This window comes from Moschus berezovskii, chromosome 1 (assembly GCF_049115385.1).
Source record: "Moschus berezovskii isolate FMDL1 chromosome 1, NW_MosBer_1.0, whole genome shotgun sequence".
Taxonomy (NCBI): domain Eukaryota; kingdom Metazoa; phylum Chordata; class Mammalia; order Artiodactyla; family Moschidae; genus Moschus; species Moschus berezovskii.
Window position 1 is genome coordinate 90,337,036 of NC_142460.1, and position 20,636 is coordinate 90,357,671.

Here is a 20,636-nt window from a genome sequence, read left to right on the forward strand (position 1 = left end):
ACATTCTGACATAAGTCTCCAGGTGTTTTTCACTTTTGTCTTATACCTTAACAAAAGTTAAAATACCAACCAGCTTTTGTGTTATAACTATATAAGTTTGTCATTTACAAAGAGAAGCATCTGTGAGAATCATTTTGTTACATGGAATTTATCATAAGAAGCATTCTATATGCTTCTAAATTTGTAAGTTCTTTGTAAATTATGTATGTGCTACACATCTTTTATAGCAGTAAAATTTATAAGATACCGTGTGTATACACACACACATATATATGCTGGTTATTAAAAGTTTATTAATACACCGTTGTGAAAATCAAACAATATGTAGGTGTATGGGATCAGGTATGTCTAACATTAAAGCCGTGGTCTTATCCTCTAAATTTCTTCCTTTGTATGACATTTGGGTAACTCATAGGTAATACGGAGTCAGACACAAGGTCATTCCTTAAATCTCTTCCTCTGTTACCCATCTGACATGGAAGTCAGCATGGAATAATTGAAAGAGAGAGTCTAGGTTTTGATGCCAGACATATGTAGGTTCTGATCATTAACTCTTAGGCAAGTCACCTCAACATTCCGAGCTTGTTTGCTTATCTCTAATGTAGGGATGATCGTAAATCTCACAGCACTGTTATAAGAATTAGAAATGGAACATTAGGTGCTTAGTGTGTTTCTTAAATGGTAAACATTACTACTGTGGGTATATGTTCAACATACTATCCTGGTATCTTTGTATTTCCTCCACCCTGTGTCTGATTCTATCTGAGCCATTCCCAGAGACTGAAATTCTTGTGTTTTAAGTCAAGAGCAGCCCTATGCATTGAGAGAAATCTAGCCTTTTATTATTATTTTTTATGATAGTGGTGGTAGTATCTGAGAATATTCACAGCTAATCTCCTATTCTTCAACCCTGTTACTTCAGACTTTGTTGAGGATTTCTCCAGATTGGCCGTGGAGATTCAGTGCCTCCCTCTCTCTCTCTCTCTCTCTGCTTGAGATAACCATTGTGTGGGATCTGATATAGGACTCTGGTTAGAGTATTACCAAGAAATCCCAAAGGCCTTGAAGAGGTCCTACCCCCATGATTGACATATAACCATCAAGTTACTTTCAGGTTCTTTTGTAAAATGGTTGTTGATGGAGCAAAGCAGCTTCTGAGATATTTGAAAACACACACAGATTGATACTGAGTGATACCCAGCACTCTTCCAGAATTGTTAGGAGGTGGCTTAATGCAATATAAACATACAGAATGAAAAATCAATGGCCATAGCCAACTGGCTAAGGACTGAAAGCTGACATAATACCAAGAGGAGGACTCAAGCCGTTGTAGAAGCACATACCCAAATTGAGAGTAACTGGAGGAATCAGCTTTTATTTGCTGTTTCCTGACTTGGATTATTTTGGATGAGAAGAAATTTTATTTGTGTCCATTTTTAAAATGCAATTTCTCAAGATTGCCAGTCCTTCAGGGAAACTCATAAACTATGCTTCTTTTTAGCTGGAAAAAACACACACAGACACACACAGACACAGACACACACACACACACACACACACACACAACTCATAAACCATGCTTCTTTTTAGCTGGAAAAAACACACACAGACACACACACACACGCAACAATGGATTCAAGGCTATTTTTTCAATGCATGTATTTAGGCAGCTCTTTATTGTCCTCAGATGGGCTGTTCTAGGCAATAAGATAAAAAGGTATTTAGGCAATTAATTTAAATGGAGCTGTGCACTCAGGCAAGAAGATTCACAGACAGAACCATTCCAGACTGTTGGGTGAAGAATTATCTGCATTTTAGAGGTGTATTTTCCACCCAATAAATCTGAGCGATTTCAGTTAGCTCACCCTTTGTGCATGGAGACCCATAGTCTTCCACAGTTGTTAATTTTAATTTTTAAATAATTTGATTTCTGTCAAGATCTCTATCTATATATCACATCCCAGGAGTTACTCTAGACACAGTACAGTCAGTCCTTAATCTACCCTCCCCCTGCCAGCGCCTTGGGGTTCTGAGCCAACAGCAAGCATCTTACTGAGTGTTAATCTCCATCCCCTGTAGGAATGGTCTCTCCAAGTTCCCTGGGGTGCCAGATGGGCCTTCATGAGGCATTCTTTGCTCCTCTCCACAGCTCGATATCCACATTGTAAAGCACGTATGTGTAAATATCCCATGTCGTTATGTGTTGCCTCTCATGTGTGAGCATTCACAGGATAAGCATCTCTCCTGTACACATGTAATTTAGTGAGCTGTCGTCGCACGTGTATTTATAGTGGATATAGCCCACTGAACATGAAGGCAACTTCCACCCCCAGCAGGTTCATAGTAGTCATCTTTCTTTGTGTAAACTACACTTTCTAAATAGGTATTTGGGTCTGACTTCTTTCCTGAGGTTGGTGTTTATAGAATTAAAGAAAAAACTCCACCTTCTGCAGTGGTCTCTGAAAGCTTCCAGAGGTCCTGATGCTTCTTAAAGGTATCTGTCCGTGCCCGTCACTGCCCATCCCCAGTGCTCCCACACTGACCTAGCTGGCATCTCCTTCCAGTTCTTGTCGGGAGTGGATGCCTGGTGCAAGATGTGCAGCGAAGGTGGTCTGCCGTCTGAGATGCAGGACCTGGAGCTGGCGATCCACCACCACCAGTCTTTGTATGAGCAGGTGACCCAGGCCTACACAGAGGTGAGAACCAAGCAGGATACCCACAGGTCCTGGCTGTGTATGGGCGTGGGTGGCAAGAGCGCCAGCCTGTGAGCTGTGAAATAGCCTGGGTTGGACTAAGAAGAAAAGAGGCCATTTTTTTCCTTTGGAGACATCTTTAAGATCTTTGATCTGTGAATGATGGTCTCCTCCCAGGAAGCAGAAAGTTGCGGCCATCAGCAGGTACCATGTTGGTGTACATGTGTGTGCGTACACACACACAATGTCCCTACCTCACCCTGTGGGTGAAAACTGGACTGTCAGAGCAAAGACTGTAAGAACACAAGGCTGTGCTCCTCTGGAGCTTTCTGGATGGTGAACAGGCATGCACATGCTAGCCTTGCCACTGCTTTTATGAAGCAGCTCATCAAAAAGGTACTAATTTTCTCACTGGCAGTTCCAGAGGAAAACTCACCATGGGATGGAGATAAGTGTTTGTAGGAGTGAGAAGCTGCTGTGGAAGTGAAAGTCAAACTAAACAGCTCTTCTGCTAGAAAATCAAAGACTGGGAGCATGGTACAAGTTAAGGGGGAAACACTTCCTTTTAAAGTAAAAGAAAAGAAGTATATAGGTGCATGTGTGTGAATACACCCAGCCCAGTAAGTTTGTTAACTGATGTGAACTCTGAGGGAGCAGCTGAGGGATATGAAGAGATGGGCTGATCAGGAAAGCTGGATGAGAAGAGGGGAGGGTCTTTACATCTGGCCCTTGGATTTTCTTGGGGGAAAGGTCAGCTAGGGCACTGTTTCTCAAACTGGGTTCCTGGACCATCTGCCTCAGAGTCACCTGAGGTGCTTGTTAAAGGTGTAGATTCCTGGGTTCCATCCCAGGCTGAATCAGACTGTCAAGAAGTAGGACCTGGAACCTCCATTTCAATAAATATCAACCCAAGTAAGTTTGGTGCTTGTTGAAGTCAACTAATTTCAACTGAGTGAAAATAAGAGTTTCTGCAACAATCAAAATGGAAATTTGAATCCTGGTTCCTTCTCTTACCTGTGTGACCTCAAATAAGTTACTTAACCACCCAAAGGCTCATTTTCTTCCTCCGTGAAATGAAAGTAATAACAACTGCCTGTAGTTTTAAGAGTTGTAAAAGGTAATTCGTGTAATCCACTTGGCCCAGTGCCTGACAATAATAAGTACTGAAAAGGTAACAAGTTTCATCATTTTAAGAGGCAGAGAGAGGAGAACTAGTGAGCCAAATTTGATCTCACCAGCTCCAATGCACACAGCCCAAGGCTTGCTCTCTGGACAGAACTGTGCCTCTGCCCGTGGGTCAAGAATCTCTAAATTTACTCTTTGTAAAATACAAAAATAGAGTATATAAATGAGAGTAATATTATGCTCACACACTCATGGAGTGTGATTATAATTATGTAGAGAGACACGGCATTTCTGTCAGTTAATTCTCCGGCCCTAGCACTGTGGGATGTAGATGCCCCCTTCAAGCCCACTTTAGAGGGCAGTGGACTGCCCCTGCCTCCTGCACATGTGGGCTGAGGCAGAGGACTGGGACTTGGGTTGACTTCATGACTTGGCCCTCCAACTGGAACCACCCAGCCCTGGACAGAGCACAGTGCCCAAAGGCAGCTTTGGTCAAAATTCGCTGAAGAGAGCTCTCCCGGGTATGGCCACGGAGTGTGTATCTTATTCATCTCTCTATTATTGATGAGGTACTTCCTCTCTCCCTCTCCTGGCAATGCCTTGTAGGAGGCAGCACGGTAGAATGGGGTGGATAGAGTTGGTCATCAAAATTGGTCATTTTCCTCCAGCCAGGCTCTCTCTCCTGTCTCAGCTGCATTTTCCACCTTAATCATGTGTTCTCCTTTCTTAATCATGCCACAGTCCCCCATGCATTTCTGTGGTTCCATCAACAGGGGGGTAACTGCTGGCTCTGTGTTTCTGAACCCCCAGCCAAGCTATTATCAGGATGTGCAGGTAGCGGAGGGGAAGCTGCAAGCCCAGCAAATAGCTCCCTATTCATCATCATAAGGCCAGAAATGGAAGTATACCTCCTCTGCTACGTCTTTGAAAGGAAAAGACTGTCTTAACTCTACGTTAACTTTGACTTCATTGTTAACCAGATTAATTTGGGGTCTTAAAATTCCTATCAGTTCCCTAGTCATCACTGTTTTAAATTAGAAAGACACATGCTCCTTGGATACTCTGCCAAGCACTGGAGAGCCACAAGTGTCAATCAGATGATGCCAGTTTCTAGAAATATTGCCGGGAATCTGGTGAGGATTGACAGGGAATGTCACTCCCACTGGTTTTAGCACTGAGGGTGAGTTTTGGGGAACCCAGGAGCATGAATGTTGTGTCTACAATCTAAGGGTCCCTCCTTTATTCTGCATGTTCTGAAAAGACAGGGATGTTACCACTATCAGGAGAAAAAAAAAGGGATTGAATAAAAGGAGAGTGAAAGAAGGATAAATATAAAAGAAAGAAAATGACAAGGAAATAAAGAAGGCAAGACAGAGAAATGATGATGATGATAAAGAGAGTTTGGTAGCCAGTACTACACACTGGGTTCTGTTCTAACTAAGTACTCTGCTTGTGTTAACTCATTTAATCCTTACCACAACTCTTTGAGCTATGTGCCATTACTATCCCTACCTCACACACAAGGAAGCTGAGGCCCAAAGAGGTTAAGTAACGATGCTGATTGCAGCTATAAAATTAAAAGACGCTTACTCCTTGGAAGGAAAGTTATGACAAACCTAGATAGTATATTAAAAAGCAGAGACATTACTTTGCCAACCAAGGTCCATCTAGTCAAGGCTATGGTTTTTCCCGTGGTCATGTATGGATGTGAGAGTTGGACTGTGAAGAAGGCTGATTGCCGAAGAATTGATGCTTTTGAACTGTGGTGCTGGAGAAGACTCTTGAGAGTCCCTTGGACTGCAAGGAGATCCAACCAGTCCATTCTAAAGGAGATCAATCCTGGGTGTTCATTGGAAGGACTGATGCTAAAGCTGAAACTCCAATACTTTGGCCACCTCATGCGACGAGTTGACTCACTGGAAAAGACTCTGATGCTGGGAAAGGTTGGGGGCGGGAGGAGAAGGGGACGACTGAGAATGAGATGGCTGGATGGCATCACCGACTCTATGGACATGAGTTTGAGTGAACTCCGGGAATTGGTGTTGGACAGGGAGGCCTGGCGTGCTGTGATTCATGGGGTCGCAGAGAGTCGGACATGACTGAGCGACTGAACTGAGCTGAACTTGCCTCTAGTCACACACCTAGAAGTTCAGAGCTAGGTAGAGGAAGATGAGGAAGGAAGAGGCAGAGGGGTTTATGGTGACAACTAATATTCAGGTTTTTTTTCCAAAGTGGAGTTCTGTTGCCTGACCTAGTTAGAGAGTCAGTCAAGATATTTATCAAGTACCAAGTGTCAGGCACTGTTCTAGGCATGGAGAGAGATAAATAAGGCAGAGTACTTGCCCTGAAAAAGCTGAAATTCGAAGAGAGACACAGGGTCTTGAAGACGGTGGCTGCAGCACCAGCACCTCCCCAGGTTTGCAGGCTGAACACTGGGTCAGCTCTGGTGACACACTCCTCGGTTGTCATGAATCTGGGTGGGAATCTCGGTTCCAACCAGGGACCCCAGCAGTTTGCCTTGCCTCTCCGTGCCTCACCCCACCTCCCCCTTCTCCTTCAACTTGACCTTTCTCGTCTTACAGGTCAGCCAGGACGGCAAAGCACTGCTGGATGTGCTGCAGCGGCCCCTGAGTCCTGGGAACTCCGAGTCCCTCACAGCCACAGCCAACTACTCCAAGGCGGTGCACCAGGTGCTGGATGTGGTGCACGAAGTGCTGCACCACCAGCGGCGGCTTGAGAGCATCTGGCAGCACCGCAAGGTGCGGCTCCACCAGCGCCTGCAGCTCTGCGTCTTCCAGCAGGACGTCCAGCAGGTAACACACTGCTCCCCTGTCCTGGCATCTGTCACAGATCAGGCAGGCCTGCTTGAGTCCCTCACCTAGGTGATCAGGCCTGGGGATGCCTGATTTCTGGATGGAAGAGGGCAATCCAGCCCTCAGCAGCCCTCACCCCCTCCTATACCATCCAGACTTGTTCATTGATGCTTCTCACTTAAGCAGCTTTACAGACCTGGCCTGGGGTTGGGAAGGGAGGCTCAATCTGAGAAATAGCAATTCTTTGCAGTCATGACTTTGTTTTCTTTGGGCAAAGCTTGACCATCCCCCAGGCATGAGCTTTCTGGACAGCTCTGGGTCTGGGGGTGTATTTGAGCACTGTCAGGGCTGGACCCCCAGCCAGCTTGCTTCTCAACCAGGGATGCAGGTGGCCTGCTGGAGCTGGGGTGTGGTGGGGTACAGAGCCTTTATGGGATTCTTTGGCAAGCTTGAACTTGGGAAACCAAATTTAAAAGATGGGCTGTTGATAATTGTGTGTTCTGTAATTAGAGGTTACTTCTGGCTTAATATGTTTCTTGCATTATTATAATAGTCATAGCTCTTATTCTTTACCACAAAGAGTAAAGAAATGGTTATTTTCTAACTATAAAAAGATAGCCTTGCCACAAATACCCTTTTGGATGAAGTGACCCATTCTTTTCTCCTCATACTTCCTTTGTCTGTCTCTTTGGGGACCCCTGGGAGCTTTTCTCTGAGGACTAATAGCTGGAGCAGGGGAGGTTGGGAACTAGAGATGAGAGTTAAGATTTAGTATCATTTCCCTGCCGATTCACTGCAAGAGGCAGGGGAGGGAGCACTTATGTTCTCAAACTTTTTCTGTGGCCACCTCATAATTTCAGGATTATACACATAAAATAGAGTTTCACTCTCCTTCCACACCTCCTGTGATACTGACCAAGTGTAGTAGAAAAGTATATTGAAATATACATGGAAAATTGAAAGCTCACTGGATGTGTCTTTGGAGTGTTGGTTCCCCTTACAACTGTCATTAGGGAGATCTTACACTGGGTACCCTGAGAATGAGATAGGTTGGAGGGAGAGCAGGGCATCCTGTCAGGGGCTGTGACACCCTCTGTGTGTTAGGTTATCACCATGCAATCAGTCCCAGGAGTAGACAGGCCTCCAGAAGTGTCCCATATTCTTGGGCTGCCCTAACTCCTTTGCAGCCCCCGCCCCCCTGCTAGGGCAGTGAGGAGTCTTCAGAGGTGACACTTTAGTCTCAGGAGAGATGGGAAGTGCTGGTGTGCTAGCCCAGGCTCTGAAACCCTTGTGAGGTTTGCTGGGAATGGAGAAGCAAATGCTTTAGTTGTGTCTGGAATTGTTCAGATCAGTGTATCATCTCTGAGCACAGGAGACCACAGGGTTGGTCTGTGAATGAGACAGAGTTAGATGCCCGCCTCCAGAGGCGCACAGAGGGGACGTTACTGTTTCGGTGAACTTTGAGTGACTTTGGAGATTTCTGTACCGTGGATTATGCAGCTTCCTTGGTGTGCTCATTGCCTTCCTTCTGTTTTCATGGTTGTTGGATGGTGTAGGATAGATGCTGGAGAGGGGCAGAGGACTGTGAGGAGGATGGGGAAACACATCCCCATTAGGAGGGCGGCATCGAGATACAGACTCTCTGGAAATAGTGGTTATCAGACTTTTCCATGTCTACCCTGACATCTACACTACAGCTGGGGGAAAGTATAACAAAGCTACACTGGTGACTGTTCTACATTATGCTCTTAGAAACGAGAGCATTTCTGGAATGGAGACCCTATCAGTTCACCTCTATCAGTGAATCACATTGTTGGCACTCAACAAAAGCAAGAAGATTATGAGGTAGAAGTAAAGGGATTTGGATTTTCCATGAGGACTGAATCCCCCAGGGTGGTTAATTCCATTGTTCTTTTCTGGACATGTGAATGTGACTTCTGAAGACGTGATGTCATTCAGCCATTGTCCCACTCACTCACCAAATATCTGACACTGGGGCAGATATACAAAGAAGAATGTGATAAACACGGGCTACTAATTTATGATGGGTCTCAGATGCTTCCTGACACCCAGCAACCATCAGCATCTGATCAGTGTCTGAGCTGGTGCTTCAGAGGTCACTGGACATGATGAATTCAGTGGTTCCAGTGACAAACTTGAATTTTGATCTCCCAACTCCAAGCCATGCGGGAGCCTGTGCTAGTTTTCACAGTCATATTGGGACAAGTAGTTTCCTTTCTCTGTGCTCCCACAATTAATTATATATATATATATATATATATATATATATATACACACACACACTTCCCAGGTGGCACTAGTGGTAAAGAACCCACCTGCCACTGCAGGAGAAATAAAAGACTTGAGTTTGATCCCTGGGTCAGGGAGATCCCCTGGAGGAAAGGGCATGGCAATCCACTCCAGTATTCTTGTCTGGAGAATACCATGACAGAGGAACCTGGTGGGCTACATTCCATAGGGTCGCAGAGTGTAAGACATGACTGAAGCAACTTGGCATACATGCATGCATCCACATACATAAAAAATAATTTAACACAAAAGTCAAAGTGCTATTGAAATTTTATATATTTATCATTTTTTATTTTGCATTTTTTCATCTCTTCTATTCCAGTATCTCCTTGAGAGCAGAAGGCATGACTGCCGCTTCTCTGTGCCCCTTACAACTCTTAGCTGTCTGGCATAAAGCTGGAGTTCTTTTTATATTTGCTGACTTGAGCTGAAATTATCACTGGAGGACCCCAGTTTCTGCTTCTATGACTTGAAAACCATCTAACCCTCCCTCCCAGCCCATTTAGTAGTAGTTGACAGTGAGTAGCTGGGGTCTGCATGCAGGAATTGTGAAAGTCTGAAGGGTCCCAGATATTTCCAGCCCCAAGCAGAGGACTCAGGGACATAATATTAGTGCTACAAAGCATCTTGGTGCCCATCAGCTATTCAGCAAGTGTGGGCCTGGGCAGGGAGCCCAGCACTGCACTAGGTTCTGGCAAGATGCCTGCTTACATAGAAAGGCAACAAAAGATACACACTTGAAAATAGAAAGGTCCGTGCTACCTGAGCATGCCAGGCAGGTGCATAGCAATCAAGCATTAACAGGACAGGCCGAGGCAAAAGAAGTCAGAGTTGGTATCTTGAAAGAGGAGAGAATTGATTAACCATATAGCCTGGATCCAAGACTCCTGAGCACATTTGGGGTTTAGAGATGTTTACTCTACAGCCTAAGTGGGAAGCTTGTGAATGAGCATCAATGGCTGGAGCAATATAACATTGTGGATAAAAAGCATGGGCTCTGGAGCCAGACAGCCTGAGTTTAAATCCTGCTCTGACAAGTCTTGGCCATGGGACCTTGGGCAAGTGACTTCACTCCTGGTGCTTCAGGTTCCTCACCCCTAAAATAGGAAACATCACATACCTATCTTTTTGGACTGAATGAGGTGCAAGCACAGTGCCTGCCTAGCATGTAGTAGAGCCTCCAGCAGTATTGCCTGGGGTTTGTCACATCCTCTTTGAGCAGTACTCGGGTGTCCTCTGATGCTTGCACTGCTGGGAACCCCCAGCCTGATTCCTTTGTTTCTGCAGTAGCAACTGCTTCATGGATCTTTTGAGTTTCATTTCATTCAGTGATAAAAGTCTCGGAACTGCTAGGGACTGGAAGAGCACCCAGTCTCACCTTCCTCTCTCTCATAGGTCAAGGAAATTGAGTCCCAGAGATGTAAAGCAACTTGGTCATAACCACACAGCTAGTTAATGGTAGTTCCAGGACCAGAAACTAAATCTTCTGGCTCCCAGTCCAGATATCCTACAGAAAAGTCACATGAGAAAGGAGCCTGGGAGACAGAGAAGGAGAACAGAAGAGAGACAGGAGGGATACATACAACCTAACAGAGAGAGGAAAGACAGACATACACATACACTCACCCTGGAACAAGGAGAGAAAGGAGAGACAGGAACTGGGGGGGATGGGAAAGAAAAGGATAGATTTAAAAACGAGATGAGAGAAACAGACATGCATGGGCTGGGAGGAGAAAGAAAAAGAGGAAGGTGGGGCAGAGACAGAGGAGAAAGAGGCAGGGACTCCTGCTTGTGGAGAGAGGAGGGAGAGCCAGCCAACCTCTCCCTGTGCCTGACTCCTTATCTCATTGCCATTTCTGGAGGATGGTCTTTTCCCAAGCAGGATTATCTTGTCCAAAGCATGGAGTAAAGCAGAGAGGTTGAAATCAAGATAGACACCAGTGAAAACAAGATTTCATTTAAACATTGTGTAGCTAGAATTGGCCTGACACGTTATCTCTGTGCTAGCTCTTCTTTGGGTCCCAACAGGTGTCCTTTTACCATTCTCTTCCCCTCTGGGCTTGGAGGCAGTGAAAATAAGTCTCTGAGGATTAGACTGGAACTTGGGTTCATTAAGATGCAGAAATGCATGGATAGGGCACACCTGCTGTAGTATTGCTAGTGGAATAACTTTCAGTGCTATTGTTTTTCCAGTGTAGAACAGAACGGTACTAAAAATGAAAGCGAAAGTATCGGTCCTCAGTTGTGTCCGACTCTGCAACCCCATGGACTGTAGCCTGCCAGGCTCCTCTGTCCATGGGATTTCCCAGGCAAGAATACTGGAGTGGGTTGCCATTCCCTACTAAGCAATGTCCAAAAGAGCATTTCACAACAATATCAGCCAACTTATGTTTCCACCATGGGCTCCTTCTGAGCCCAGATAGACCTAACTTTGTTGAGAAGAACAAGGAGTAGCTAGTCTTGATCTTTCTGATAGATGCAAATTCCATTCCATTTTTTCATAGCCAGAGCAACTGTCATGAGTATCTCTGTAAGCTGTCTTATTCTACCTCCTTTTCTTCTTCCCCTTGCCTGTGGTGCAAGAATAAATTGGTAAAGTGTTTTGAAACACCTGTGTGCAAGGCCCTGTGCTAGGAGTTGGGAGTCCCTGGCTTGAGAGAAGACATATGTACCTGAGGATGTATCAATGGCATGTGTCTATCTGGGTTTAGGGCCAGAGAAGCAAGACAACAAAGGACTGGTGGAGTCAGAACAGAAAAATTTCCCATGGTTGGAATTTCATTTGCACTGGTCCTTGGAGCTCAGGCAGAGGATCTGGGGATGGCCAGGAAGCGGAGAGCTAAGTTATGGCCAAGGGACAGGGAAGAAGAAATCTAACTGGGTGCCTGCTCTTGGCAGTGATAGCAGGAGGTCAGGCTGGAAGGGTTAGGAGTGGTCTTGGTGGGGAGGGGGACATGACCTGTTAGAGGTTCCAGTTCCCTCCCTTAAGAACAATGTATTTTGCTTTTAAGTGGTCCAAAAGTGAGCTAGGGAGGGGCAGTGATGACAGAATTTTCTGGCTCAGTGACTTTCCATTCTGAATGAATGTATTAATATTAAAATCCATAGTTCTGTACTACAGATGAATCTCACCTGCTTCTCTCAGTTATTACTGAAGCCTCATATGGAAAGCTATAGCTTTTACTGTGTTAGCTCTTGCCTGCCAAACAATGTGTAAAAAGGATTTGAGGGTAATTTTTAAAAACTCCAGATAGTCGATCTTTTACTAGCTATAGTGACTAAAGCCCCTTAATCACACTAAACCAGTTTGGGCATTGTATAATCCAATTGACAGCTTAGCATAATAAAAGGTGAGCACTTTAGGTTACAAATTGTATGCTTAGGAAAAAATGACTGGAATGATGATGGGTCTAGAAATGAACTCTTCTTATAAAAAGGAAGGATTAAAGCATCTGCGGAGGGAAATGCTCACCCAGGGCATACAGAGTCCCAGGTAAATGGGGGAACACACACTACAGGGATCATTCTCAAAAATCTGAAATGCCAACTGGTGGTAGTTTGTGGGTATGTCAGGGAGGAGATTCAAACATCAGAGGTATGATTGGATTCCAGCCCTGAGATTTTTTTTTTCCTGATATTAAGTGTGTCTATAAACGTTTTATTATTCATAGCTCATGATTCATTTTTATGAACAATTGAATATCTAATCACTTCACTTATTTAATCTTCCAACACTATAAAGCAGGTGATAGTTTGGTCTTCATCTTACTGATAAGGAAATTAAGGCTTAGAAAGGTTAAGTAAACTTGTACAAGGTCACATAGCTAGTGGCAGAGGAAGGATTTAAACCTACTTCCACCAAATTTCTAAGTCCATGCTCTGAGCCTCTCTGCTATGCCCTGGGCACTATGCTAGATGATGGGAATGCAGAGAGACACAGCCCCTGCCCTTGAGGGGTTTATAAGTTAGTGCTAGAATGTCATTGCTCAAAGGGCCCAGATAGATTCAGTTCAGTTCAGTCGCTCAGTCGTCTCCTACTCTCCGCAACCCCATGAATCACAGCACGCCAGGCCTCCCTGTCCATCACCAACTCCCGGCATTCACTCAAACTCATGTCCACAGAGTCGGCGATGCCATCCAGCCATCTCATTCTCTGTCGTCCCCTTCTCCTCCCGCCCCCAACCTTTCCCAGCATCAGAGTCTTTTCCAGTGAGTCAACTCGTCGCATGAGGTGGCCAAAGTATTGCAGTTTCAACTTTAGCATCAGTCCTTCCATTGAACACCCAGGATTGATCTCCTTTAGAATGGACTGGTTGGATCTCCTTTCAGTCCAAGGGACTCTCAAGAGTCTTCTCCAACACCACAGTTCAAAGATTACTTGGTCCCAAAGGATGAGACTTGCCCAAGGTTGCATAACTGCTGACAGATGAGATTCATTCCCAAACTGCCTGTCCAGTAAGACCCACACAGGCAATCACGCTCACACTCCATCATTATAAAATGGCCCGTTATGGCCTGTGGCTCAGAGGTTAAAGCGTCTGCCTCCAATGCAGGAGACCCGGGTTCGATCCCTGGATCGGGAAGATCCCCTGGAGAAGGAAGGTAACCCACTCCAGTATTCTTGCCTGGAGAATCCCATGGACGGAGAAGCCTGGTAGGCTACAGTCCACGGGGTCGCATAGAGTCGGACACGACTGAGCGACGGAACGGAACGGAAAACAAGCCCTACCCATTCTCAGTTGTTTTTCACAACCATAATTACATTACCTCAGCATTGTTGGTGGTTTTCTTTGTTGGTGGTTTTGAGTATCTTGAATAATTTCCATTTGCCCATGGTAGTATTTAGCAGTATTACAATTCTAAATTAAATTTTGATGTTGATAATCCAGTCATTCAAATATGTTCAAGTAGACAACAGATGATTCTTTGGGCAGGGTGGTTGTCCAGAAAGTGAGCAGGTTTTGGCTTGGCTGAACTGGGGGAGGTTGAGAGGGGAGAAACAGAGGGTTCCACCAGTCAGGGTTGCTTTCTGATTGGAGTAGGGATGAGGAAGCTTTCTCATCTGACTCTTTGTTGTCACTAATCTTAGAGGGGGCACTCTCTCTCTCTGCCTGTGGGAGGAGACTGGTACCAAAGGGTATGTTCCAGTCTTCTCCATGTACTCTCCAGCTAGAATTAGCAGGGCTGAGGAGTAGGCCTTGGAGGCCTGCCTCTGATTGCTCAGACCCTCCTGCCTGGAGTTCCATGGACTCTTAGAACCTCTCACACTCTACACCTCACCCTCCTTCCTCTCTGCCCTGCTTTCCGCCTTCTGTTCCCTTCCCTGTCATGGTCTTCTCCCTTGGTGCTTGCTTTGATTTTCTGACTGCAGACTCTGTTCTCACTGAGCAGTGGTCATTCTGTGATGAGCACCTTCCAAGGAAGGATTTGGGTCCCTCCCTCTGGCAGGCTTGGGAAGCTGGTAGGTCCTGAGAGGCAGTGAAAAGAAGTCCCTCCCCAAAAGTTACTGAGCCTCGGGGCTTTCTTGAGCCACCGTAATTTTAAACACCTTTAGTGTCCTCAGTTACTTTTTTATTGTTAACAAGTGATTAGACAACATTCAAAATCAAGATCATGACATCTAGTTCTATCACTTCATGGCAAATATGTGGGAAAAAAGTGGAAACAGTGGCAGATTTTATTTTCTTGGGCTCCATAATCACTGTGGATGTTCAGCAACTACAGCCATGAAATTAAGACACTTGCTCCTTGGAAGAAAAGCTATGACAAACCTAGACAGCTTATTAAAAAACAGAGATCACTTTACTGACAAAGGTCCATATAGTCAATGCTACGGTTTTTCCAGTAGTCATGTACAGGTGTGAGAGTTGGACCATAAGGCTGTTGTGTGTGTGTGTGTGTGTGTTAGTCACTCAGTCGTGTCCGACTCTCTGTGGCTTCATGGACTGCAGCCCACCAGGCTCCTCTGTCCATGAAATTCTCCAGGAAAGAATAGTGGAATGGGTTTCCATTTCCTTCTCCAGTGCGAATTTTAGTAGTAGCAGTTTAGTCGCTAAGTGGTGTCTGACTCTTGCAACCCCCCAGACTGTAGCCTGCCAGGTTCCTCTCTCCGTGGGATTCTCCAGGCAAGAATACTGGAGTGGACTGCCATTTCCTTCTCCAAGAGAAGACTGAGCACTGAAGAACTGATGCTTTTGAATTGTGGTACTGGAGAAGACTCTTCAGAGTCCCTTGGACAGCAAGGAGATCAAACCAGACAATCCTAAAGGAAATCAATCCTAAATATTCTTTGGAAGGACTGATGCTGAAGTAGAAGCTCCAGTATTTTGGTCATCTGATGTACACAGATGACTCATTGGAAAAGTCCCTGATGCTGCGAAAGACTGAGAGCAGAAGGAGAAGGGGGTGGACAGAGGATGAGGTGGTTGGATGGCATCACCAACTCAACATGAATTTGAGGAAATTCTGGGAAATAGCAAAGGAAGGGAAGCCTGGCCTGCTGTATTCCATGGGGTTGCGAAGTGTCGGACAGGACTTAGTGACTGAACAGCAAGACAGTCACCATCCAAGGACATTTCTGATAAACATGTACTCAGCGTGTCCTTGACCTCAACGTGCTATGTCTGGAGCTTTGAGGATAAAAGGATAAAAGATTCACCCTTTGTAACTAGTGGAGAGCTAGAAAAGATTCTGACCAGAGAAAACAGGTTATCAGAGTGGAGGGCTGAGGTGGTTTTGTGCCAGCAGAGGACTGAGTTGGGGTGGGAAGATTGTGAGATCATGGTCATTGACTGGAGAGATGGGAACAAAGGTAGATATGAGAGGATTTATGAAAAGCATCGCTGAGAATTGCTGTCCGTTTTGTTAGAGAAAGCAAAGGAAGTGTCAGGTATGAATATGGAACCGTAGTTTTCCAAGTGTGGTTCTTGGAGCAGTTAAAGAACCCAACTCAGGTCCACTTGTCCAACATAGAGCAAAGCCAATGTACCGACATCGAGTCCTAGTAAAGGAAAGTGCAGTATTTACTGCAGGGTGACTAGCAAGGAGAACAGGAAGCTGGTGCTCCAAAGACCTGAGCTCCTTTATAGTTTTCAGGGAAGGGTTTTTAAAGACAACATTAGGGGTACACACACAGGGTATGTGATCAGTTCATGGACATTCTTCTGATTGGTTGGTGTTGAGGTAACAGGGTGATGTTTCGAGAATCTTAATTATCAACCTTCTATTTCCATCCAGTCTGCGGTCTACTGCTTGTGGTCAGCATGTAATCACCATCCTCCACTGGATGGTGAGGGCGTGGGGAGGGGGTGGTCTTAGTTTCTGCAGAACAACTCAAAGATATGCACCAGATTATTATCCGTATCCCTTTAGGAGGAACTAGGAGTCCTGTGGCTCTGTTGTTCTAATCATTAACTACATGAGCCTCCTTTTTGAAACTTGAGGAAGTTTCAAGAACAGGGGACATGGAGAGGCTTTTGTACCTGGAAGGGCCTCAAAGATCCTACTCAGTTTCAGTTCCCCCTTTTCTTTGATGTTCCTCAATCCTGAGAGGAACAGGGGTGGGATAATAAAAAGAATACAGTTTTGGATAGAGAAGTTAAAAAGTTGGTTTGGGGTCGGGGGGGACTTGCCAGGGTTTCAGATCTCTGGCATTAAAATCATCTGGGCAGAGTTGGGGCTTGTTAAAAACAGATTATCTGGTCCTATTCCACACTATTTAGTTCAGAATCTGTAGATAACGTGGTGCCTGTGTTTTAGAAAGAACCCCAGGTGATTCTGAAGCATTCTAAAGTTTGAGAGCCTCAGAGAGATTTGAGACTTGAGAGAGTCTCAGAGAGACTTGAGAAATTCAGTCCTTAGTGATGAAAAGTGTGGAATCAAAGGCACTGTAGTGAGGAGATGCTCTCAGGGAGCTGCCAAGGACAAAGACAAGTTCCAGTCACCCCAGCCTGTTGGGCTGGCTGGAGTGGAGGGGCCCAAGGAAGTTGGGAGACTTCCTGGTCTCCCACTGCTGGTCTCCTAGCTGGCTTCCACCTGGCATCACATGTGTCAGGAGACAGGACCATGGTTCTCAGGGGAAGATAATCTGTTCACCTGCTAACGAGTTTCAGCTGAGCCCTCTTGGAAATGTGATGGCTTTCCCTGCCATAGCAAGACATTTATTTTGATCATACTCGTTCCAAAGATGAGACAGAAAATGAATTGCTGATAATTGATAATTGCTGATACTTCGGCATTTCAAGTGTTGCCCACATGCTCTCCAGTCACAGCCAATGGGGAGCAGGGTGGTGCAGGCAAAGGATGAGCCATTCCCCTTTAGAACTAATGTGCAGTGTGCTGTGTAAGGAAGCAGAAATAATGATTTGATGGGTACTCTCACACATCACATGTACTCGAGCCTTTAACAGAACAAAATGTATTGTTGACACCTGATGACGTGTCAGCTCTCCTTCCTGAGCTCAGAATAATGGTTTCTACAGAGTTGAGGGGCGGGGCTGGAAGGTAGGAGCTGAGTGGGGGCAGTTCTTTATGTAAAACATCTTGCCTAGGGATCAGATTATGACATAAAATTAATAACATATTTCAAATAAGATGCTTTATCAGAGAGAGCCAGAGAGGGAATCAGAGAGTTGGAATTCTGATTTCACAACTGTTTGCTAAACATCTTCATTTCCTTTCATGGTTTTGCCCTTCATCACACAGAAAGTTCTCACATCAGATTGGTTGAGTTAATTCACTCATTTATTCAGCTGATGTTCTTTGAGGACTTAGCAGTAAACCAAACAAAGCCCCTGCCCATGTGGGGCTTATATTTAGGAAGTAGAGAAAAACACTACTGCAAACAAACAGATATGTCATAGGTGCTATGTGATAGCCAGTGAGCTAAATGAATAAGCCATGGAATGTGTTTAAGAAAAGGTTCCAAGTATGTGAAATGGAACCTACATAGTCCGTGGGGCCAGAATGAGCTAGGTGCATTCATGAAAACAGGAGAATGGTCAGAGTACCATGGTGAATCAAGGGAGAAGGGACAAGAACCTAGGTTCCTCTGTAAGTTATGATGCCCTTAATTTATGATGGTGCACATTTTAATGATGCTTTAGCCACCTAAACCATTCACATGTAAACAGAGCTTAGACACCAACTTAAAACTTTGCTCAAAGGTAGTTGCCTTAAAATACAGTTTAAGTTATTCTTCTCCAGTGTTAAGTGAAAGTGAAGTCGCTCTGTTGTGTCCGACTCTTTGTGACCACGTGGACTGTAGCCTGCCAAGCTCCTCCATCCATGCAATTTTCCAGGCAAGGATACTGGAGTGAGTTGCTATCTCCTTCTCCAACATTAAGATTCTATCATATTAGAAGAATCAAAAAAATCAGAGTCCCAGGACAGAAAGCAGCTACGCCTTTGATTTTCTCCCATTAAGTTGGTTGCATTCATGCCCACTGTTCAGAAAATATCAATACTTATCTTCAAAAGGACTTCTCTGTTCTCCTTTGCAGCTAGAAATAACTGTCTCCTCCCCTGAAAAACAGAGTCTTGATTGTATACTGGTTGGAATAAACACAATTAGATGAAGAAGAAAGGGGGTGATTAGGGAATTATACATAATGGCAGTTAGATTGGCTCCTAAATCCAGTTCAGGAAGTGAGTGTCTCCCTTGGAAAAGGCTGTTCTGGGAAAGGGCTAATTCTGGTGAAAAAGTTGAGGAAAGTTGGGGCATGAGAAAGGAGGAAGAACTTTACAAGTGGTTTGCAAGATTACCTGCCTGCTGTTGTGGTGAGGAGTCCTGAGCTGACCAGGACTACTGTTCCCAGTGACAGCGCAAAGAACAGGCCTCCGGCTGAATGGGTTGGCACAGCTTTCCCCAAGACAGTAGGCAACCATGCTTGCACTTGACAATTCATGTCTATAAATATTCATTGAGTATCTCCTGCGTGTGCAAGGCTGATGGGGACACTGGGCGCAGGCAAGTGATGAAAGGGTAGCATACAATGGTGAAAACCTTGTACTTCTTCAGGAACTACCTGCAAAGTGAGACAGTGAAGAGGGGGGATACACACAAAGAGAGAACTTCGAATGCAGCCTGTGAGAGGTACTGAAATGGAGCTTCCTATCTAAGGAGTATGGAGCTCAGTTCAGTTCAGTTCAGTCGCTCAGTCGTGTCCAACTCTCCGCGACCCCATGAATCACAGCACGCCAGGCCTCCCTGTCCATCACCAACTCCCGGAGTTCTCTCAAACTCATGTCCATAGAGGCTAGAGACATACAAAGTCATGTGTTGAGAGGATGAGTTTGAGTTGACTTCAACATGTCTTAAGCAAATCCCTCTGCCAAGTACCATGCTATGTCCAGGAATCACAGAGAGGTCAGAGTCTAGTGGAAGAGACCGGCCTGCGGGCAATCACTGTAGTTTGAACAGAGCAGAGCAGAGTGATACCATCCCTAGTCTGAGTGGGCTGTTAAAGATAAAAGACTTTCCAGAACTAGAGATTTTGAGATGGTGCTTAAAGGATAAATACGAAGGAGCCTGGGAAGTGGATGTAGGGAGAAAAAAAGAGACATTTCATGTGAAGTGAAAAATAGCAAGAACAAAACTCAGAAGGTAACAAGCAGTTTTGGGGATATTGAGAGGTGGGACAGGAATTCGTTGGAGGTGGGGTTTGGGGGGGGGGCTGGTCACAGAGGACTTCACATGTCATGTTAATGCTTCCCTCATAGCTCAGTTGGTAAATCATCTGCCTGCAATGCAGGAGACCTGGGTTCGATTCCTTGGTCGGGAAGATCCCCTAGAGAAGGAAATGGCAACCCACTCCAGTATTCCTGCCTGGAGAATCCAATGGACAGAGGAGCCTGGTGAGCTACAGTCCATGGGATAGCAAGAGTTGGACACAACTCAGTGACTAAACCACCACTACCAAAAATTATACCCCAGTGACATGCCTTCAGGAATGCAAGGGTTAATTCAATGTAAGCCTAAGTTTATAATTCTTCAGATGGATTTCATATCCCTTATTTTTTTTTCATTAGGATCCAGCTATATTAATAATTTATAATTTATTTTTAAACCTTCGTGTATAAAATTACTCTTTTGAAATTAAAGGCACATCTTGCCAGAATCAGATTGAGAACTATCATTGGGTGCTACTTCCCACTCAAGTTCAGACGCACACCTGTCATGTATCAAAACCAGAATGTGAGTTTGAAAATTGAAAGAAAACATTAAAAAATCTGTCATCTGCTATCCCTTGTGACTCACTTGCTTCTGCACCAGTGACAAGTTCCCCTTCCACCCAGTTTTTCAAGCCTTTCTCCTAGAGGGATTAACCTTCCACCTGCTTCTTCATCACCCCCATGCCCAGTCACCAAATCCTAGCCATTCTGTCCTCTAAATATTACTCAAACCTGCCTCCTCACAGACACTGCCATTGGCCTCATCTGAGCTATTATTGCCTCTTGTCAGGATTTCTGTAGGAACTTCCTGTTTTCCTACCCGTGTTCCTGCCTTCATCCAGTTGATTTTCCACAAAGCAGTCAGAGCAGTAATTTTTAAATCAAATCTGATGGTGTCGTTCTCCTCTTTTAGCCCTTCAGTGGCTTTTAGGCCAAACACTGGAATGGAGCTCAGCCCACCAAGGCCTAGCTCTGTCTGGTGCCTGCCTTCTCGGGGCGCATTTCCTACTAAAGCCACACTGAT

The 20,636-nt window shown here is 45.0% G+C and overlaps 1 protein-coding gene across 16 annotated transcripts in view; it reads left to right on the forward strand.

The window, feature by feature from the left end:
- Nucleotides 1–20,636, forward strand: part of KALRN (kalirin RhoGEF kinase) — a 671,338-nt gene that overhangs the window by 298,152 nt on the left and 352,550 nt on the right. For all 16 annotated transcript variants that reach the window (XM_088837656.1, XM_055396730.2, XM_088837661.1 and 13 more), the window contains exons 8-9: nucleotides 2,565–2,696; nucleotides 6,401–6,631. In XM_088837656.1, the coding sequence (XP_088693782.1) occupies nucleotides 2,565–2,696; nucleotides 6,401–6,631 (363 nt within the window). The remainder of the gene's footprint in view (nucleotides 1–2,564; nucleotides 2,697–6,400; nucleotides 6,632–20,636) is intronic.